Source organism: Pseudonaja textilis, chromosome 1 (assembly GCF_049901715.1).
Source record: "Pseudonaja textilis isolate UNSWEBS1 chromosome 1, rPseTex1.2, whole genome shotgun sequence".
Classification (NCBI taxonomy): Eukaryota; Metazoa; Chordata; class Lepidosauria; order Squamata; family Elapidae; genus Pseudonaja; species Pseudonaja textilis.
Window position 1 is genome coordinate 208,783,185 of NC_141990.1, and position 23,867 is coordinate 208,807,051.

Genomic DNA, 23,867 nt, shown 5'->3' on the forward strand with positions numbered 1-23,867 from the left:
TACTGTTTAAAATGAACTTTACGTTTTTGAACAGTAAAGTAGTAAAAGAGCAAATGGGCTTGGTATTAGGTGTCCTCAGTGTCTGCCAATAACCATGGTTATTTTCATGATTCATTCTTCTACATTTTTGCTAAAGTAGCTATGAATATTTTTAGAAATGCTGAATTGTGCAGTATAGGGTTTACTGGAAATAAGAGTAACGTTTTTTTCCTAATCCTTAAAATACTTTGCAGAGGATATTTTCCTTCATAAGATACTAAATTTTATATAGTGAATCTATTTTAGTTTTCCAAATTTATCATTTCTGGATGTTGGAGTATTGCTTGACTTACGTTCTTTTATTGGATCTTCTTTTCTACTAATAGTCTGATCTCAAAGAGTCTTTAAAGTAACTCCTGATTAGTTTAGTAATATTATGGTATCAAGCAAATAAGCAAGTGTAGTACTAAATACTGAATATTCAGTTTCTTAGGTTATTTCAAAACTTACTAGCACATGTAATCCTTGATTAACAATTGTTCTATTTAGTAAAATTAAGATGGCGCTGAAAAAATAATTTTATGACCAGTCCTCAAACTTATGATTATTGCAGCATCCCTGCAATCGTGTGATTACTTTGGAGGCTTTTCAACCAGTGTGTGTTTATGACTGTTGAAGTATCTCGAAGCCATGATTGCAATTTGGAAGCTTCACAGCTGGCTTCTGACAAGCCAAGTCAACAGAGAACCTGGCAAGTTGCAGTCATGTGATGTCTCCCTAAACTGTGTGTGATTTGCTTAATCGCCATAATGGTGTTAAGCCGGCATGATCAAGTGATGTTTCATTTAATGACCATGTCAATTAGCAATGGAATTTCTGTTCCCAGTTGTGACTGTTAAGTTAGGACTACCTGTACTTTCTAGCATAAGATTTCTTATCTTCACAGGTAAACTTTTTGTGATCAAAATTTGGGTGCTTGGCAGCTTGCCCATGTTTATGATCTCTGTGCAATTCAACTCTCCCACCTACTTTCCCCTCCTTCATCTTTGCCCTTCTGGCAAACCCTTCTACCACCTCTGCCTACCTCTGCCTCTGCTCTCTTTTTCCTTCCACTGCGTTTTTTTTAAATAAAAGTTTTTTATTTTTATCACAACAAAAACATAAAACCTTCTTTCTGTTCCACAGTGTGTCAGTTGAGTACATATTTCTTTGTGCACAAAATAATATCATACATATTTAACTTGTATATATTTATAATTGTTCTTATCAATATTTTATATCACATTTGTCACTTATTCTATTATCCTTAACTTTTAAGTCCTTAACTTTCAATAATATATTTCAAGTTCATTTTCTTGTTCTGTCTAACTCATCTATTTATCAGTAACAATATGTTATACTATACTTATATAATTCAATTCTTTACTCTTCTATCCAACCATTCATAAAATAAATTCCAAATTTTATAATAGTCTCTTTCTTCTTGTTCTCTAATCTCCATTGTTAATCTACTCATTTCTGCACATTCCATTATTTTCTTAATTATTTCCTCTTCTGTCAGAATTTTTTCATTTCTCCAATTTTGTGCAAATACAATCCTAGCTGCTGTTAAAGTATTAATAAATACGTTATTTCTTTGTTATAACCCTCAGGCAAAATTCCTAATAAAAATGTCTCTGGTTTTAAGTCTATAGGTTGTTTTATCATCTTCTCCAGCCACATGTGTATTCTAGCTCAATATTTTTTAGTCTCTGTGCATGTCCACCACATGTGGTAATATGATCCTGGTAACTTCTGGCATTTCCAACACTTCGCTGACTTATCTTCAGACATCTTAGCAATTCTCATTGGGGGTAGATGCCACCTGTAAAACATCTTATACAAATTCTCTTTATAGGCTGTTGACATAGTTAATTTATAATTTCTAGACCATAATATCTGCCATTTATCAAGATGTATTCCACATCCAAAATTTTCCCCCCATGCAATCATTGTTTCTTTTAGTTGTTCATCCTCTAACTTCACTCCTAATAGATAACCATATGGTTTTTTAATCAGCTTCTCATCAGTGCCTGTTAGGATTTTATTTAATTCAGTCAATTCCTTATAAAACCCAGTCATCTTAATGTTTTTTTCATACCTTGTATGTATTTGCAAGTATGAGTACCAATTTATATTTATCCCTTGTAAATCAAATTCTTGCTTTGTTTTGAGTTCACCCTTTTTGTTTAAAATTTAATCATATCTAATTATGTGTTCCTTTTTAAATAGCTGTGGATATGAAAAGGCTTCTAAAGTTGATAATCAGACTGGTATTTTCAAATAATGATAGTCTCTTATCTTTTCCCATGCTGTTAATAAAGCATCTCTAATATAATGTCTCCTAAAATATCCACGTGCCTTACTTTCTTTATACCATACAATGCATGCCAACCCAATTGTAAATCATGTCGTTCTAACGTTAGTAATCTGGAATTTTTCAATACAATCCATTCCTTCACCCACATCAATATTGTTGCCTGATAGTATAATTCCCTATTGGGTAATCCAAAACCCCCTCTCAACCTTGCTTCCTGTAATAATTTTATCTTGATTCTTGCCTCCCCCCACCCGCCAAATAAATTTCATCATCATTCTCCCATGAGCTGTTCAGAGCATCCAGTGATGGGAAGGTACTTCAGTCCCTTCTAGGAAGGCTGGGCTTAAACTTGAGGACACTTCTCCTCCTCCACGAGACTCCTCCTTAGCGCCCCCAGTTTTAGCTCAGCCTTTCTTCAGACAGGTTGTGTTATTGTTTTCCTGGTCAGAACAGAACACTGGATTTAGCTGATTTAGCTGATTTATTTCTCAGGTCAGGTAATACCATAGTTTCTGTCACCAACCACCCCCCTGGAAACCTCCAAAAGTCATTTCGCTCAGTTTTTTGTTTTTGTTTTTTTACGTTCCAGCCTCCCGAGGCTAAAGCCTCATAAACGGGGAGGCTTATCTTTCCAATCTGCCCTGAGGGTAAAAGCCTCTCCTTTCAGAGACATGCTGCTTTAAACTTCTAAACAAGGAGGCTTATATCTCCGATATCCCAGCTGGCTGAGTAAATGCTCTGTCCCTTCGAGGTTTGAAACTTCCATTTAAAAATGCAGCCTTTCCCCCTTTTTATTATGTGGCTTTGCCTGCAGAACACCTCAGGGCACGGAATTAGCCCTTGCGCCTTCCCGCTGAGCGGTTTTGCTTTCAGCAGGCCGGGCGGTGATAGCTGCTTTTTTTATTTTGCCACGAGGCAGCCAGCATTTTAAAGGCCGTGTGGTTAAATTTGCTGAGTAATTGTTACTGTCTATGAGACAAGTTACCCAACAAGGTTTCCCATTTTGGGGACCTGGGAAGGGGAGGTCCCTGCTGAATGATAGAGGACTTGAACTGCTGGATTCCACAGGCAATAAGTGCAGCTAAACTGATCTAATTATCAGTTATAGACCTCTGTGCCCTCATATAGGTGCCAGGTCTGGAGGGGGGTGTTCTGGTCTCCATATTTGATATTACAAGTACTTTATTCAAAAATTGACTTGATTGACTTAAATTCTACAAATCTTTTAAGTTATTAAAAGATAGATAGATAGATAGATAGATAGATAGATAGATAGATAGATAGATAGATAACAAAGCAAAACAGAACAAGGAGACATTTGCTAAAGGCATCGGGGAACTATTTATTCCAGGATCCCCTGCCGCTTAAGGGAGCAGGCCCCTAGGTGTTCCAGCCACCTAATTTCATAGCCTCTTTCCATTGCTATCAATGGAGGCATTACCATGGCCAGCAACTACAACTCCAGATCTAGACTAACTGCTAAAACTAGAGATAAGTCCACGGAGCTCCAAAAGACCTTTAAGGCAGCAGAGAAAGATGCATGCAGATGCCGTCAGGCATTAGAAAGGCAGGTGGAAAAACGTACACGAGCAGCTGCACAGCCCACCTCTTCACCACTCATCATACCCTCGACCTCATAGGCCCAGAACCCTCCAACCGCCTCTCTGGATTTATCCAGAAGGAGCAGCATATTGATACAATCTCCCCAGGAGGCTCTTTCTAACATTCTCTCCCCAAGGAGGGCCCCAGAGGCAACATTTACGCCAACTGCAGCTGGCCTCAGACAAGAGGAGGAACTTCCGGAGGAAATCCCTGCCAACATGAGGGCGTGGATGGAGCTAGCTATCCAGAAGGGCATATCAGCAGGCATCCAACAGGCTATTCAGGCAAGACGAACACCCTCAGCTTCGGTTTACAGATCTCTTTCTGAACGATCTCTGGGCATCACGGATCCACATCTTCATCAGGTACTCCCCCCCCCAGAACTATCCTTGCCCACTGGCCGAGACCCTCAGTACACACAGGATATGGGAGATCAAGGGGATCCAACGGATCAAATGGAGGAGGGGTCGGTACACACCATTGACCAGGTATTGTCAGAGGTGGATCTGCTAGAAAGGGGTATGTCTGACGATGAAGGCCTCTCAACTGACCTCCCCATATTTACAGGATTATTCTGCCCACAATTATTTAAATCCTTGCTGTTTAAGGCCAAGAACACCGTACGGCTGGATAATACGGGTACCCTTCCCCCACCAAATACTCCAAGGGAAGCAGAGGATCTCATGTTCTCTCAACCAGTCACTGAGGCAGAGGTTATCCCTGTGCCACACATGTTTTCCAATTTAGTACAAAAACAATGGGCTGCAGCAGCCTCATATCCTGCTCCCACAGGACATGATAAAAAATACTATAATTTGGCACCCAAGTTCTCTAAATTTCTAAACTCTGGAAGTGGATGAGCCTATCATTGCACTTTTATCTTCTTCAGCCATCCCAAGTGAAGCTGAAGAGGCTCTCAAGCCTAAGGAAAAGAGGGCGGAACTAGTCCTCCGCAGGGCACACGTCTCGGATGCATGGGCCATCAGAGCAGCCACAGCCCCCTCCTTTTTCACCAGATCATCTCTCAGATGGCTCCGCCACCTGAGGGATACCATTCCAGCCTCAAACATTAGGGCACATCAAGATGTGGCTAAATTAGTCGCCACTGCAGAGTTTTCAGCAGACGCTACTTTCAGTGTAGTTAAATTTTCCTCTAGGGCCAGGGCTTCCCAAATTGCAGCTAGAAGGTTACTTCGGCTTAGGCATTGGCAGGCAGATGTCAAGCACAAGTGGCGGCTTACCTCAGCTCCCATCTCGGAGAACAAACTATTTGACGGTGCGCTTGAACCCCTCCTAATTGAAACCAGAACCAAAAAGAAAATTCTTCTTTCTCTTTTTTTTTGTCAATCAGAGTCCAGATCACCCCAGCCCTTTCATAGGTTCCTTTCGCCCCTTCTACCAACCCTGCTATCCAAGATTTCAAAGACAGCCTGGATTCAGACAACAGGCAGATAGAATTAAACCTGGGGACAGATATAGAAGGGGACTCCATCCTAGGAGTCAATTTCGAGGAACAGGATTTAGGCCCTTCCACAGGTCCAAGTAACAACCACAATGAGATTCCCATTGGCGGTCACCTAAAAAGCTTTGCCAACCAATGGGACTCCTCTACCACTGACGCATGGGTTAGAAACACAGTACGATTTAGTCTGGCACTGGAGTTCAGCTCCACCCCACCCCACCCTGGATTTTTTTATGAAGTCCCCAATTTCCAGGGATGCAGAAAAAAGGTTTCTCATGGACACAGCCATAGCACATCTAGAGATCCGGGCCATACAATCCATCCCTTCTAATCAGAAAAGTCTTGGTTTTTATTTGCACCTCTTCGTGGTTCCTAAAAGTTCAAAGGGATGGAGGGCAATCCTGGACTTAAAACGTCTAAACCAATATTTAGTTTACCGAAAAATTAAAATGACCATTTTCCAATCCATCTTACTCAGCATCAGAAAAAACGATGTCCTTACCTCCATAGATCTCACAGAAGCTTACTTACATATCTCAATTACATATCCTCACATTTCAATTCCTTCGTTTCAGTTACAACAACGTCCATTACAAATATATTGCTCTCCCATTTGGCCTAGCTTCAGCTCCCAGAACTTTTACAGGCCAAATGGGAGAGCCTTAGCATCACTCAGAGGCCGAGTTTTACATCAGAGATAGGTCCATCTGACTTCAATGCTAGTTGGATGACATTCTTATTCTGGCATCTTCCATCAATCAAGCAAATTCAAACACTCAAACTACGCTTGTAACCCTACAACAACATGGGTTCTCAATCAATTGGTCAAAAAGTCATTTAACACCCTCTACTAGACTCATTCACCTTGGCGCCATCGTTGACACCCTGGAAAGCAAAGTTTTCCTCTCCCCTGACACAAGAACGCATTAGAGATTTGGCTCAACAGATCAGAACTGTTAGGAAAGTACAACTATGTCTTCTTTCTAAATTGCTCAGAAAAATGATTTCTTGTATTTCTATTATCCCTTGGGCCCGGTTCCATGCAAGAACCCTGCAATGGTTCTTGTTGCCATCCCAATGTGCCAGGAGAGATGACGCCAGGACTTGGGTAAAAGTTCCATCAACCATTCTCAGGTCCCTATGATGATGGACACGACCTGAAATCAACAAGGGATGCCCTTTCAAGGATCCACACAGGTCGATTGTTACAACAGACGCCAGTATAGTGGGATGGGGGGGGGGCACTTCTAATCACATACAGCGCAAGGCCTTTGGATGGATTCAGAGAAGGCACACAATATCAACTGGCTAGAACTGAGAGTGGTGTACTTGGCATTTCGACAATTCCTCCCTCATCTCCATTGCAAACGTGCTCGTCTTAACAGACAACGTAACTACAAAGGCCCATATCAACAAACAAGGGAGCACTCATTCCAATCTACTAATGAGGGAAGCAGAAGGACTATTCCTGTGGGCCGAAATCCATCTTCTCTCTCTAAAGGCGGAGCACATATCTGGAGTAGTGAATGTACAAGCGGATTGGCTCAGCAGAGCTACGTTAGACTAATCAGTGCCATCTGGATCGCAAGATATTTCTGGAGGCTACTCGGAGGTTGGGCCAACCAGTAGTCGACCTGTTTGCCTCCCCACTCAATACACAGCTTCCCCGATTCATTTCTCATTACCCATCGCAGGGAGTGGAGGACGTGAATGCCCTCAGATGTCACTGGCCCACTGGACTGCTATATGCCTTTTTTCCCCTCCGCGTGATCCCCAAATTGATTCAGAAGTTGCTGGAAGAAAAAGTGGACCTGCTATTAGTGTCTCCTTATTGGCCAAGGCGAGCATGGTTTGCGGACCTGAAGGACCTCTCGAAGGTACCACCGTGGAGGATCCCATCATCGGTCATATCGCTGTCTCAAGTGCTACATCCGGACCCCCAATGGCTAAACTTAGCCATATGGAAGTTGAACGGTGACGTCTGAGAGATGAACACCTTTCTACTCAAGTTATTCACACTATTCAGTCGGCTCGACATCCTTTGACGAACCGAATCTATGAGGCCATCTGGTGTAGCTTCTGCCGTTGGTGTCAGAAGGTTCAGATCAACCCCACTTCCCTATCAGCGCAGTTATTAGAATTTTTACAGGAGGGCCTAACCAAAGGGTTATCACCCAATACTCTGTGGAGACAGGTGGTGGCCCTGGCTTCGGTCATATCTTGGGATGATCTTACCTCCATATCTTATCACCCTCGATTCGCAGTTTTCTGTGCGGTGCCAAGAACTTGAGCCCCGCCGTAGTGCACCGATATCCACCTTGGGACTCTTCGAGCCACTAAGGACCTCGACGCTTCGATTTCTAACCTACAAAGTAGTTTTCCTGATAGCAATTACATCTGCCCAAAGAATCTCCGAACTAGCTGCATTATCGGTGCGCAAAGATCTCTGCATTTTCCATTCGGATAGAGTGGTTCTCAGACCAGATCCTCCTTCATTCCAAAAGTTAATTCGGCATTCCATAGAGCTCAAGAGCTGGTGCTCCCAAATTTTTGCTCACGTCCATCACACAGGCTCGAACACCAATGGCACCGCTTGGACGTAAGAAGAGCCTTAAGCATCTACATAGAGCACACGGCACCTTCCAGAAAGACAGAAGCCCTCTTCATGTCCTTTCAGCCTAATACCCTGGGGCGCAAGGTTTCACCCTCTACCATAGGTAGATGGCTAAGGGCCACCATCGCTAAGTCGTATGACTCTCACTTGATTCCAGTGCCCCAAGGCATTACTGCTCACTCCACTAGGAGTGCAGCCACCACAGCAGCATGGGCAACCCAAGCTACAATAGAGGAGATTTGCCGAGCTGCAACCTGGGCTTCTCCATCTCCATTTATTAGAAATTATAAAATTGACGTATTTGCTTCTGCTGAGGCTTCATTTGGTAGGTGAGTTTTGTAGCAAGTTATTTCAGAGACAGTTAGGTCTGCAACCCAGATGGGAGTCCCTCCCTTAGGACAGTGCCAAGTTTTGGTATGTCCTATCACTGGATGCTCTGAACAGCTCATGGGAGAAAGGGCATTGGTACTTACCTGATACACCCGTTCTCTGTGAGCTGTGAAGAGCATCCAGCCCCTCCCTTTTATTCCATCTGGTAGGGGGTCTGTTCCGGCCAGGGTTATTACATAGGCTTAAGCATATAGGGTATCAATACCTTGGCTTCGCAAAACGGGACGCTAAGGAGGAGTCTCGTGGAGGAGGAGGAGTGTCCTCAAGTTTAAGCCCAGCCTTCCTAGAAGGGACTGAAGCACCTTCCCATCACTGGATGCTCTGAATAGCTCACAGAGAACGGGCATATCAGGTAAGTACCAATGCCCTTTTTATTTAAATCTCCAAAGTATTTTTTTTTTCAGTCTTATTGGAATCGTTTGAAATAGATACAATATTTTTGGCAGTATGTTCATTTTAATTGTCGCTATTCTACCTATTAAGGATAGTTGTATATTTTTCCATTTTTCTAGATCTATCACGATCTGTTGTAATAAACTGTCATAGTTATTTTCTTTAAGTGTTCCACACCTAGCTGTCATTTGTATCTCTTAAGTATTTCACTTTTTTTGTAATTTGAATATTTAATTTGTCCATTAGTCTTTTGTTTTTCTGTCATATTTTTCACCAAAATTTTTGTTTTTTCTTTTTTTATTTTCAGTCCTGCTACTTCACCAAACTCCTCTATTTCTCTAATCAACTTTGGGCCTTTTCCAATGGTTCTTCCAATATAAAAACCAAATCATCTGCGAATGCTTGTAATTTATACTCTTCATTATTTATTTTCATTCCCTTTATTTCTCAATTTTTTCTAATATTTCTATTCAAGACTTCCAATGTCAATACAAATAATAGTGGGGATAACGGACAGCCTTGTCTAGTTCATTTTAAAATATTGAAGCTTTCTGTCAATTTCCTTCCGCTGCTGATGAGATGCACCTGGCCTCTTGCGATCTCTATGCCAGGCATCAGTAGCAGGAGAAAGAGGATTGGGATCCTTCCTCCCTTCCCTTCCCTTCCCTTCCCTTCCCTTCCCTTCCCTTCCCTTCCCTTCCCTTCCCTTTCCCTTCTTTTCCCTTCCAATTAGTAGTACATCAGTGATATAGATAGACAGAAAAACAGACATATCCATGTGTGTACACATGCACACACTATAAAAACCTGGCACCAAAGTGAAGATTTCATATGCAATTTTCTCATCCACCTCACCATATCCCATACCTGGGCGGGGGGGAAAGCCAGGTCTTTTCAGAAGTCTAGGAGCATAAAACCCTGTCAAACTTCAAGAGTTGTGCAAATAAGTCTTGGAACTATATCTATTCACCAGTTTTATTTTCTAACATCAAAGACATTCTCTTAAATAGGGATGATAGCAAAACCTGGTTATTTGGTTTCTGAGATGCCAGTTTCTCAATCAGTGTTTTAAAATAAGCTTTTAAATAAAAAAAAAATGAGCAGGGATCCTGACAAGCACTAAGAGTGCCCATAGTTACCATAGAAACATATTGCCTGTTTCTCTTATATATAGTTCACAAATTAGCTTTTTAGATAGGGATGTAATAGTATTGTATTGCATGGCATCATTATATGAATGACTAAAGACGTACAAATAATAACCCTAACCCTCTTTTATGACTGATCTTTAAAAATGTCAGGTACAGGAAAAAGAGGAGGAGGCAAATTATTCAGATCCAACATACATATACTTCATTGAATGCCAGATGGTGAGAGCAAATTGGATTCTGAAAAATAACAAATAGAAAGGCATTTCAAAAATCTCCATGAAAATCTCCTGCTTTTAATTAGGGAATATGGCCCATTTGAGAACCAAGAGCAATCAATGGTGCAGCTATTGCAAAGGGGAAAAATGTGATATTTACAGAGAAAGATGAAAGTTAATGCAGACAACAAAGACAGGACAGATGAACTGTTGAATACATATGGATGAGCAACAAAGCTGAAGTGAGGGATAGATTTGCTAATTTGTGCAGTACTAAATATGACTGAATCTTTGTAGTGGCTAGTATAGTAAGGTACATTGCTTACGGACACAGGTTCACAATTTTTGGCTTTATAACTGACTTAAATATCAAGCAATTCTGGAAACTATTTAAATTTTCAGCCTCTCTTCAGCATAATATGGTGTTTGATTATTGCATTTATAGTTTACCTTTTCTTTGGGAATTCAAGACACAAAGATAGGGAACTTCTCATTTTATCACTACATCAAGAATCCTGATGTAGGTTTGGAGGAAAGTTGAGTTAAGCATTCATTTCACAAACTCCATAGTTGAATGGGAAGTTTCACTCAAATGGCATTTAATGATGACATAGAAGACGATGAGGCTGTAACTGAAACATTTGATTTCAGTAGTGGAATAATGCTTCCTCTACTTCTTGGAAAGTAGGATATTTATCTTTTTTTCCTTAACAGCCTAATAACGTGAGGCTAGAACTATAAAACCAGGCAGGTCTCAGACACATTTATTTGTAGGACTTACAGGTAGTCCTCAACTTATGAACACAATTGTGACCATAATTTCTGTCACTATGAGTTGTGGTTGTTAAGTGAGCCACACATAATTTTATGACCTTCTTGCTGTTAAATGAATCACATGGTTTTTAAATGAATTTGACTTCCCCCATTGACTTCATTAGTTGGAAGTCCCCAGGAAGATCAGAAACGGTGATTGTGTGACCACCCCCCCACCCCCCCGGGTGCTAAAATAAAAAATGGTGATCATGTGACCACGGGCCGTTTCAACAGGCATAAATGTAAGGACCGATAGTCAGTTTTTTCACCACTGTTGTAATTTCAAATGCTCACTTAAAACTACCTGTATGTGGGTGCCTATTTCATATGATGACTCACAATAAGAGAATGATTTTAATTACAAGCAGCACTGAAAAAAATGACATGACTATTTCTCATACTTAAAACTGCTGCAGCATCCTAATAGTGACATGATCAAAATTCAGGTATTTGGCAACCGGTTCGTATTTATGATGGCTATAGTGTCCTAAGGTCATGTGATCAACTTCTGCAATCTTCTGACAAGCAAGGTCAATATGTAAGACAGATTCATTTAATAACCATGTTACTAACTTAACAAATCCAATGATTCACTTAACACCTGTGGCAAGAAAAGATGTAAAATAGGGCAAACTCACTTAACAAATGTTTCAGTTAGCAACATAATGTTGGGCTCAATTGTGCTGGTAACTCAAGGACTATCTGTATATGGCTCATCAAACTAGTGTATTCTAAATGGAAAAGCTTTTTTTAAACTTGAATGTTCAGTTGCAGTGAAGCTTTAAACATTGCTGAGTGGGTGTGCCTCATTATCTGGCTGCCACATTTCACAAGAAGTTCTTTAACAGCTACAGCCAGTGTCAGTGCCGTAAGGCAGCTTAGCAACCATAGCTATCTTTGTTCTCTAATTCTAATCAATAAGGTATACAACAGCAAAATAGTCCCAATGATTAGATAAAGTCGGAAATGTTCCCTTATTGGAACACATATAGAAAAGTTTCAAAGAAAGGATCTTGGATGTTGCTGCCCATGATGATATCACATCTGCCACAAATTAGCCTCCCAGATGGAAAAGTATTTAATAACTATTTAGACCAGCTTTTTACTAGAGCACATTTTAACAAATAGATTCTATGATAAGGTATGGAAGGTTCCATACAGTTCTGTTTAAAGAAAGACTATAAATGGGGCACTAGCTGTTAAGGCATACCTTGCTTGAATACAAATAGTATTCACTCAAGAAAACTGAAAATTTCTTGCAGGTAATAAACCTGCGTATCCCTAGCAAGACAGCATTTTTTATATCAGACCATTTTGAAGAGAATAAACCAGTGGTGGTGAACCTTTTGGGGCTTCTATGCCAAAAATTGTGTGCATGCTCGCACTCGCATGCCAGCACCCAGAAGGCAATGCGTGTACCCCCACGCCCCCCCCATGCATGCATGCGTAATAACCACCCACTGACCGCTGCTGCCCCCTTACCTGCACTGCGCTTGGCAGCTGATTTTCGGCCAGTTTGAGGCCTTTTTCAGCCCCCCAAAGGCTTGAGGAAGGCTTCTGCAGGCTTTGCAGGCTGAAAACTAGCCCCGTTTCATCACTTCCGGTATTTTCAGAAAAACAGGAAGTGATGAAATGGGGCTGGTTTTCAGCCTGCAAAGCCTGTAGAAGCCTTCTTCAAGCCTTTGGGAGACCGAAAAAGGCCTCAAACCAGCTGAAAATCAGCTGTGAGGTGTGCACATGCCCAATGAGTAAGTTTGCCTGCAGCTCACGTGCCGCTACAAATGGCTCTGCGTGCCACCTGTGGCACACATGCCATAGGTTTGCCATCACGGGAATAGACTATTTAGAAGAGATTGGGATTGACTGGAAGGGTGACAGTTTATTATAAATATGCTCTACAATTTTTTTATTGTTTTTATAGTTTTTTTGTTATGGTCAAATAATTAATCAGTACAAGATATTGTATTATATTATTTCTGTATCTGTGTTCAGTATATCTTAGGATTGTCACTTGGAACAAAAATATTATCTTGTGCTGTCTGACTTCACAGTTCTTATGGGCCTTGTTTTGACAGATTTATAGTTGGTATCAAGCACTACCTTTTCAGTACAGTCCTGAAAAAATTAGGCTAATAACCCTCAGTGAGGAGACTGTGCCTCAATCTTGGCTCTTATTTTTTGTACATCAGTATTAGATCATGTGATTTTGATTTGTAAATGCTGCAATTTTGCTGATCATTTTTTAAGTAGCTTGTTTATATTGCTTTGTCTTACAGGTATACTAAACTGGGATATGCTGGTAATACAGAGCCACAGTTCATCATTCCTTCATGTAAGTGTTTTGGGTACACTGTTGTGATTTTAAAGGATGTAACTGCATTATCACTTTATTTTAGCTCACAGTTTCAAGAATAGTCATACTTTTGAAATCCCATTTAAATGAGGTTTTATACTGTATTTTATAGATTTCTTTTTGACACCACTTTAAATGTGCTTTCAGATTACTTGATACATTTAGAATTTACATAATGTTTGAATTTATAAGGAGGCAATCATATTTCGCCAATGAACTTTTTGATCATTGTATTATTTGGCTAATGGAAAAACCTGAAAAAAATATGTAACAACATTAGTAATGAGTTTATTTAGGCCCTCTTTTGCTGTTTATCAAACTATGTCTTTTAGTTAAAGCTATTTTGATTAGGATATAGAACAAAAATTAACTATCTGTTCAAAAATTTTATCCTTTCTGGTAGTTTGGCACTAGTTGAATGATTAGTTGAGTCTTGCTGGAGCAAGACAATTCATTTCACTGATTAATAAATAGAAGCAGGTGCTATTAGAACAAAAGATGATTAAATGAGAAAGTTTTATATCAATTGTCAGGAGAATTGCAATCATGGCTCTTATACTGAACCAGGATTTTATTATTCCCCCTTCCTTTTTTTGGTGCTTGGCTATTCTGGATTAGTAATAGCATTATTCTATGGGGGACCAGCTGGTATGAAATTGCTGGTTTGATTTGACTTATCTGCATAGCAGTTTATCTTTGGAAGCCTTTCCTGGTTTTTCCTTTCCTGAAATTTGGTTTTTCCTTTCCTGAAATTTGGATGTATTCTGGGGAGAAGTTTTTCATAACAGTTTAATTTAACTTACGCCTGGTTATTAAGCATGTCAAAATAAATTCCCAAAATACAGTGAAGAACATATGTATGAGAAGCAAGAGAATGGGCTATGTCATGCCATTGTTGAAAGGATAAATAATATTCTCCTTGACGATGAGTTGAAGTAGTCAAATGCTGAAAGAAGTCAGAGTGTGGCCATTGGTGAATAAGAGAGAAGAAACAGTATGTTGAAGTAAAAGATAGAGGGATTCAAAAAGTTAAGTTGAACATAGAGCATCCCAAACTAAATCAGAAAACAAAGTAAAAGAAAAACAAAGTAAAAGAAAAACAAAGTGAGAATTGAATGGGATCGGTTGTACCACAAACTGCAAGATGTTTGAAAATGAGAACTAGAGTGATTATGTAATGACTTTGCTTGGTTGAACCCCTTAGCAAGCTCTTATAATGTCCTAGATTTATTTTATTATTTTATTTTAAACATTTATATAGCCGCTCATCTTATATCAAATTGAAATTATGAAAAAGCCTATTTGGCCTAAAAATGTCATTATTGTTATGGGGTAAGGATTTTGTAAATATTTTGTGGCAGATCCTACAGTGTCTCGAGAGCCATTTATTGTGATGCTTTAATTTGGATATTTGAAGTGGGCAGAGGGTTTCGTTCCATGGCCCTTCTGTCTCCATGACTCATCGTAACGTTTTGCCAACCGTATCATTGGTGTCTTAAATAATGCCTTGCATACATAGCACAGCAAGTGGCAAGCTCAAATCCACTTTAACTCATTTTATTAAATCTAAACATGTTCGAACTAAGTTGATACAGGGCTTCAAGAATCTTTCCCCTTCCAATAACTTGGATGTTGGAAAAAGATACACTGGAAAAAGGCAGTAACAAATCACTTCCAAATTGCCTATGAGTTAGTATGACTATCTTTGTGCAATCATTAGGTAAAACTCTATTTGGGATAGATTTTACTTTTTACCTTACAAAAGGCTATGTATTTTACTGCAGAAATAACACATTCATTAACAAGAAATTTAAAAGTATCTACAATATTTTTTGAAAAATCTTTTGGCTTGTTTTCTTTGCTATTGTCATATATTCAATAATTTTTCCTCAGTATATGACATTTCAATGTAAAAATGCTAATTTATTTTTATTCAGCACACTGAGCATTTATAGATTGTAAAATCATCAACAATATATGTAATTTGTATGTTTTACTTATTTTAATAAGCTTCCTTTACATTTTATTAATTATCTTTAAGAGGTTGGAGTAATGACTTAATCATTGAAAGTGCTTAAAATATCATATTTGTTTCAGAGCTTTTTAAAATTCTCACGCAGCATAAATCCAAGGCAGTCATTTTATATTGCAGGAATAAGTCCTGTCTTTAAACACCATGGTAACCTATTTTTTTTAATTATCCAGATATAATTTTTAGTTCACAGTGTCAGATGCGTTTCTTTTTTCAGATCTATTTTTCTTTTTTAATATCTTAATTAGCCATTGATCTTGCATGATTTACCAGCCAGATTTTATATTTTATATATGATAGCTTGTTATTTCTGTAATCTAGAATCAGACAAATAGATAAGTGTCATTAGTAGTGTACTTGAGAAATAGAATCTGATAATGTATTTCAGCATTGGCTAAGGGCCAGGAAGTGAGGTGGAGGAAGGAACCGAGGGTTTATAATCTGTTCAGGCAGTCTGTCCTTCCATTGATTTATCACTTATCAAGTATTGTGATAATTTGATTATTTCTGTTCTCTTATTATTATTTCTATTATTTCCATTCTGTTGTTATTTCTACTCTCTGTCTATTCAGACTATTATTTATTATTTACATCTTTTAATGAAGAGTGTTAATGCTCTGTGTTAAAGATAAAAGTTTTGTCTGTTTATAGTGATCAATTGATTATATACTATCAGGTTGTGAATTCTCAGTGATCTCTTTTCTAAAAATGGCTTCAGTACTTTTTAATTTATAATTATGCATTTTTACACATATTTAGAATGCATAGTGAACATTTTGACAAACAGAGCATGGATAATAAATGTTTGCTATACAAAAGAAAGTTAAGAAATAAGAAGAAAGCTCCATGAAACAATATTCCTAGAATTTATTGTTAAATAACTGGTATTATATAGGCTGTGTTTCTGGTATAATTGTGCTTGGCATAAAAAATAAGATTCCTACTCCATTTATATATTTGAAGCATACTATATTTAAGCCCTTTTTATTGAATCAAAAATAGTGAAATTACAATTTGAATGTTTAATGTAGAAAACCAGATTTGTACGTTGGCTTTATCCCTTAAAGTCCAAAGTTACTGAGGTGTGTCTGTATTGTTGGTTCTAGTACTTCTGTGCAGAATATTCTTATCTCTCAACTCTGTTTGATTCAGGCAAACATTTAATACTGCCCATATCTATGAGCTTTGCACACTTTTTTTATAGTTAAAAAAAATAACATGTCCCTTCAGATTTAATGGACATTTGCAATATCAACCCCCACCCCCCATTGTAATGTTTCTTTAAGTAGAGGGTTGACTTGTATTTGAAATGTATTTTTTCTAGAAAACTGGATAAATATATCAACAATAATATCCTTCAGAGTAACAAATCTTTTTAGAAGAATTAACTTTTTATTAAAAATTAAGGGTATAATTCTATCTAATTTGCCCTTGTTTTCTTATAATAAAGGTATTGCCATTAAAGAATCGGCCAAAGTTGTCGATCAGGCACAAAGAAGGGTTATGAAAGGTGTGGATGACTTAGACTTCTTTATCGGGGATGAAGCAATAGAAAAACCCACATATGCAACAAAGGTATTTAAAATAAAAAGTGGCATTTTAAAATCTTTTTTGAGCAAAGAAAGAAAAATTGTCTAACTTTCAAGGATGAGTAGTAATTTGAACTTAATTTTCCTCATACAGATTAATGTTTTATTTATTGTATAATTTATTATAAACAGCAGTATGCTAATATTTCAGGTTAAGATAAAGTTTTAAGATGCTTATCAGTATATTTTAAAACAAGTTATGATAATTGCTTTAATTTAAAAAGAGCAATATCATGTAAAATATAAACTGTATACTAAGTAGTGTACAAATAAGCTAGAGCTAAGTTGAAGGCTGCCTTGTATATTTATTCATATTTATGTGATTCTACCATAAGTTTAAATTTAGTATTTTATTTAATAATGTGCACATTTTAAACAGTGGCCCATTCGCCATGGCATAGTTGAAGATTGGGATTTGATGGAGAGATTTATGGAACAAGTTATCTTTAAATATTTAAGGGCAGAACCTGAAGACCATTATTTTCTTTTGGTGAGTATAAAATGGATTCTTTCCATTTAGGAGGGAGTTGGATTCAGTAGCCCAATTGTTCCCTTCTATATCTATAATTATAGCAATTATTGTGACAATAACAAACTTAAAGTATTCCTCTAAAGTGCTTCTGCATTTTATAGCTTTAACATCTTCAAATAATATTTGTAGTCTCTGAAGCCAGGTGAGAGAAGAAAATCAGAGCTTACCTATGTAACGGCTGTAAGGCTATTATAACAAAATACATAATTGCAATATATGAAAGAATATGTAAAATTGCTGACCTCATTTAGCTCACTAAAGAATTCTTAAGGAGCAGTCTTGATTTTTAAGACAAAATGTTTATGAAGTTATGTATATTGTCTCACTATTAAACATTTTCCTCACTCATTAACATTAACAAGGTTTCCAATTTGTATGTAGAGTTTCTTAACAGAGTTAAGAGAATTAACAGAGTTCCTCTGTTGTTTGAGAAGGTAATGTCTGGAAATAATGGGACAACAATGTTCTGTATTTGCAGGCACTACTTTCTTTTTGTGGGGGAAAAATAAGCATACTTAGGAAGTTAAAAAAAAGTCTCAACTCAATTCAAGCACAATATAGCAAAGAGAGAACTTATAGTTCTTTTGGTAAGAAATCTGTTCATCTGTGGTGTTGGATATATTAGATCCTATAAAGGTATCAAAACAAGTAAAATGAAGTGTAATTTATTACATGGCCTACAGAAAGTAGATTAGATTGAGCTGAATAGTTATTTTTCTTCACAGACTGAACCTCCTCTAAATACTCCAGAAAACAGGGAATATACTGCTGAAATCATGTTTGAATCCTTCAATGTTCCTGGGCTTTACATTGCTGTTCAGGTGAGATGTAGAGTTCTGATTTCATTAAGTAATACTCCTTAAGAAACTATATGTATTTTGTGTCAGTTGCCCTAGAGTTAGCCTGTTCTGCATCAGCTGCACTTAAAGCTTTTCTTCTGGCATCTGACCTAAATGATAATGGTAATTTTATGGGAACTTCTTTCCTGCTATGTCCCAACTGGCCCACTGGGCGGACAATGAGGTCATCCCAGTTTAAGGTAAGAGGCCTTTTGCATGAAACTCAAGCATTTGGAAATGTTCCCAGATATGTTCTGAAGTATAATATAAAGTTTTGTAAAGTCTGTGTTTGAAATGACTAAAATGCACTCCTTTATCAACTTTGTTTTCTTCGGAACTTTAATTTGGGATACATAAATCACTGTTCCTAGTATGAGGCATAAATCACTGTTCCTAGTTGGGGCATTCTTTTTCCTTTCATTGGATGGCATGCTTAAACAATGAGCACTAGTGATGCTGCTTGGGAGGGGTGGCTCATAGTTTCTGTACAAAACGCACTAACTGCCTCTTATGATTAGGTGTGATATGGAAATACCACCAATGTGCAAATCACACTAATGTAGAATTTCATAAAGTAATACAAACTAACTTTCTATCAAATCGAGGTAAGAGCAAAATCATCTCATAAAGTATAGTTGACTGTGTTTTACATGATCTATAATTGTGTGTGAACTCTGCTTCTTGGAAAAAATGATAATTAGCGCAGCAATTGCTATGTAAATTGTCAATCAGAATTTCACTTCTGCCTACTTTAGGATATAGAGCACCTTATAATAAGTGTTTATTGGATAAAAGAGCAGATGGCACCTATAGTTTTATTTTTTCTATACTTAACTCTTCTAGAGTATGTCCATGGTTTAACTACTACAGTATTACTTGTGACAGAATTTATTTTTTGTTTAATATTTACAAGATATTTGTTATTACTTTGCAGTTGAAGATAATATTTTAAGTTATGATTCTGACATTAACATTTCTTATAAATATTTATTGAATATGTATATTACACTTCTTAACAAAGGAGTGATAATAAACCTAATTGCTATATTGGAAAGATTACATAGTAAGAAACTAATTGTAATACAGTGAATAGTACAATAAGAAAGGATATTCTTAACACAATACTATGTTGAGTTCTTCTTATACCTGAACTCATCATATTTGCAATCACTTTATGCCAGAAAGGTAACATGAAAAAGAATATTATATTTTCAGCCAGTTTAAAATGAATGTAGCTTTAGTGAGATAGTGCTGCTTTCCATCAATACTTTGCCTACTGAGATTGTCTCAGTGCTTGAGTGTGAATTTCAGAAGAGTTCTAATTTTCTTTTCTACAGTGCTGCTGCAATTATTTACAATTTAACAAACTGTATCTGTATCTGTTCTTATATGTTCTTCATTTTCTTTTGCACTTTAATCTTGTAAAGTGTATAATTTTCTTGGGCTATGTAATGCAATATAAATATATTGTATGATTTTGTCTCATGTAATATTCATTTTTTGGTGATTATGAAACACTTATGCTCAAACTGCTTCCTTGCTAGGCTGTCCTTGCTTTAGCTGCATCTTGGACATCAAGACAAGTAGGAGAACGGACACTGACTGGAACGGTTATAGATAGCGGGGATGGTGTCACTCATGTCATTCCTGTGGTAAGATATAATTACACAGTTTCATTTATTAAAGTACAGTTCCTAATACTGTAATTATTATTGAAAGCACAATCTTTTCTTTCAGCCTCTTCCTCATGAGTTCAGAGCTATATAACTATCCTCTACAAATTACAAAGTATGCAAAATTTTAACACTTTTATTATTTTTAACTAATGTTAAAATATGTTTTCTTAGTTTAGAAATTATAAGGCACTTAAACTGCCTGTTTATTTTATTTAAAAATAATTTAGTGATAGCTAACCTGGTGTCTTCAAGATGTTTCATTAACAATTTCTAAAATTCCATACTTGTGGCTGATAGAAATTAAGTCTAAAATATCAGCAAGAACACCATTTGATATATCTGCTGAAAAGTTATGCTCTTCAAAGATTTCATGACATAGAGAATTCTAATACTGAAATTGTTTTGGTTCTCTTATTCTTGAGAAAGTGATATTAGATATTATTATTAGATTGGGCTGTAGGCTGCCTTGAAAGTTATATAAATAGAAAGGCAGGGTATAAATGCATTATTGAAATGTCCTACAGGTGATCTGTAGCCCTGTAGGGAGTGGGAGGAAGGGGGAAGGATTATTAGATTATTATCTTTTCACCTGCTTAATGTGACATCATCAAAATTGCTTCTGATGAGGTAGAGTGGTCAAGTACATTCCTGCCCAGGAGTGCACCAGTGGGAAGCAGAAGATCAAAGATAGTCTTTATGATTGTCTATTGAGAACATTTCTTTTATTTCCAGGCTGAAGGTTATGTAATTGGTAGCTGCATCAAACATATTCCAATAGCTGGACGAGATATAACTTACTTTATTCAGCAGCTGCTAAGAGAACGAGAAGTAGGAATCCCTCCAGAGCAATCATTGGAAACTGCTAAAGCAGTCAAGGTAATATATTTGGTTAATTTAAATGGACGTATTCCTTTACTTTTAATGAATATTTATTTATTAAGACCCAAATGCAAATTGATATATTAAAATGCAATGCCTGACTTTGCATATGTATATTCTGTGCCATCCAGCAGCCTTCATAGCAAACTGGAATGAAGCTCAAAAATGACAACCCACTCTACAATTACGCACTTGCATCAAGATTTTGTGATGCACCAGAAATGGCTACTTTCAGTCTGGTGCTCTTTAGATGGCTTTTATTTCTGCTTCCATAATCCAGAGCCTCAAAATGTACATCCAATCTTTTCTATCCAGCTTCTGCTGAAGGTTAGCTATTTCTAGTTTGAGCAGAGAGTAATGAAATGGAAGGAAAATGACAGAGATAATCAATAGCTGAAAAGAGTTTCTCCTTCTGCTCCCAATAAAGCCAATGGCAACAGTGAGGAAGATATTAGAAAGGTCAGGAACAATAATCTGGAAACAACTAGTTTTTTTGTCTACTCGGCTCTTTACAGTCCTGTATTATTTATTTGGATTGCTTAATTTTTTCAAGACGTTTGCATTCCCTGTAGCAAGATTCCCTTCATGTTTGGGTATACTACGGCTTTCTAACTAGAGCTGCCTTTGAAGAGTGGACATTTTAATAGGTTCAGTATCTTCATGCAAAATGATGACTCAATCTTTGTACAATTCTAAGTTACAAGAATTTGAGTTTAACCCTGTATTGTAAGTCAATAATTGCTTTACATCACTAAGTTAATTTTATTTACTTGTCAACTCTGATAGATTTTATGCGAATCCATGAATAAATAATTCTAAATAGACTTCTGGTTTTACATTGCAAAGACCTATAATTCCTTTCCTGGAAATTCTTTGTCTATATTTTCTCATAAACACATCTTTTATTGATAGGTTTTTAGTTATACAAGACTACAGTATGTTACTATAGCAACAATACGTATGATTGCATTTTTCCGTTACTGTCTTGCTGTTGAAAGAATTAAAACTATTTGAGCTCTTTGGATTCTATAATTTTTGTTAATGAGGCATAAAATGTATCTACACTAAATACCAAGTACTTATTATCTAAACATAGGTGATTAATATTTATTTTTGATATCCTCCCATTATGCCATTTGTTAACTGCCTATAGTCACTTAGATGAGAAATAAATAAATACTAGTCTATATCTTAGTTTTCAAAGAAACTTTTAGTCCTGTTATATTTAAAAAAAGATCAGATAGAAAGCTTGGATATTTAATCATTTTGATAAATATGTGTACTTGTTTTTCCAGGAACGTTTTAGTTATGTCTGTCCTGACTTAGTAAAAGAATTTAATAAATATGATTTAGATGGTACCAAGTGGATTAAACAATATACTGGAATCAATGCTATCTCAAAGAAAGAATTTACCATTGATGTTGGCTATGAAAGATTCTTAGGACCAGAAATCTTCTTTCATCCTGAGGTAAGTTGAAGCATATTATGTGTATGTGTGATTTCTTCCTAAATAATATTTGAAATAAAAGAAGATATGGTTGTTACATTTTAAATCTACACCAATAGTGTATCTCTCTTCCTGCAGTGAATTGGTTTAATTATACCACCAGTGTAGATTTTGTGCTGAGTTGTAAGGTTCAGTGTTTCTCCCAGCTGATACCATTTTTTATATTGAACTGCTTGATTCATTGCTTAGTATTTGAGATGTGTAGGTGGACTCTGAATTGTTCAGCATAAGATAACAGCAGGCAAAATAGAAAGAGGAAAGTGATCAGAGGACACATTCTGGCTTTCAGTGGGCTGAATCTGGCCTTTACAAATGCCCTTTCTCTCAGAACAAATGTTTCTATTCTGTTTTCCCTCTGCAGTTCTGTGTGGCCCTGCGTTCCACATCTGTGTGCATGATTAAGCACATTGCATCCCTTTATCTGTATTAAGAAACTGGAATGTTTCGCTTTAAATCATAATGATACTGTTAGTCACTTTTGATGTATGGTTAAAGGGCTGAATTGCATCCTCCTAGATCAAAATAAGTTTATCTGAGATGTTAGATATTTGAAAGCAAAACCCTACCTCTACATTTATATATGTCTTAAGAATGGGCAACTAGGTACTTTAGAGCTATATTGACCTAAAATTTCCACAATTGCTGAAAATTGGTGGGATGGTTTCCATTATTTAGAGGTAAGAAAATAATAAGTCTAGTATAAGTTCTCAAATACCTTAACAGAGCTTTTTAAAAAAATGAAGGAAATACTCAAATTTTAGCAATAGCACTTACTTATATACTGCCTCATAGTGCTTTATAGCACTCTGTAAACAGTTTACATAGTCAATATATTGCCCCAACAATCTGGGTCCTCATTTTATTGATCTCGGACGGATGAAAGGCTGAGTCAACCTTGAGCCAGTCAGATCAAACTGCAGGCTATGGGCAGAGTTTGCTGCAATACTGCATTCTAACCACTGCACCACCACAGCTCAGGGTATTTTCCCTTACAACCCAAAGCTATTACTGCAGAAAACATGTTCCTATCTATTTTATATTACTACTTCGCCACAATTGTCCTAGATGTCTACAGACATGTTAAATACAATCACAAAAAGCTTATCCAGGCCTATTATAACGTGTTTGTTTTCTTTCACTTTTCTAACTTCACTTCCTTTTTAATTAGAAATAATTCTTCCCTAAATCATGCCATTTTTAATATAAAACTCTAGCCAAATCACAATTTCTTTTCATACATTGATTCCCATTTAATTTCTGGGTTAATTATCTCTAGTTGTTAAATTTATTCCATCTTTCTTCTAGTTTATTTTCTTGAGGATGCTAATCATATCCTTTTTAAAAAAAAATGTGGGATAGTGATTAAGGCATCAGGCTAGAAACCAGGAGACTGGGAGTTCTGGGTTTGCTTTAGTAATAAAAATTGGGTGATTGGGCTAGTCGTTTTCTGTCAGACCACCCTCCCAAGGTGGTTGTTGTTG

At 37.0% G+C, this 23,867-nt stretch overlaps 1 protein-coding gene across 1 annotated transcript in view; it reads left to right on the plus strand.

Annotated features, from left to right (window-relative positions):
* The window catches only part of ACTR3 (actin related protein 3), a 40,347-nt gene that overhangs the window by 11,601 nt on the left and 4,879 nt on the right, over window positions 1-23,867 (plus strand). Inside the window, exons 2-8 of the mRNA XM_026714663.2 lie at window positions 13,255-13,310; window positions 16,814-16,938; window positions 17,332-17,442; window positions 18,210-18,305; window positions 19,868-19,975; window positions 20,732-20,875; window positions 22,174-22,347. Coding sequence (XP_026570448.1) covers window positions 13,255-13,310; window positions 16,814-16,938; window positions 17,332-17,442; window positions 18,210-18,305; window positions 19,868-19,975; window positions 20,732-20,875; window positions 22,174-22,347 — 814 coding nt within the window. The remainder of the gene's footprint in view (window positions 1-13,254; window positions 13,311-16,813; window positions 16,939-17,331; window positions 17,443-18,209; window positions 18,306-19,867; window positions 19,976-20,731; window positions 20,876-22,173; window positions 22,348-23,867) is intronic.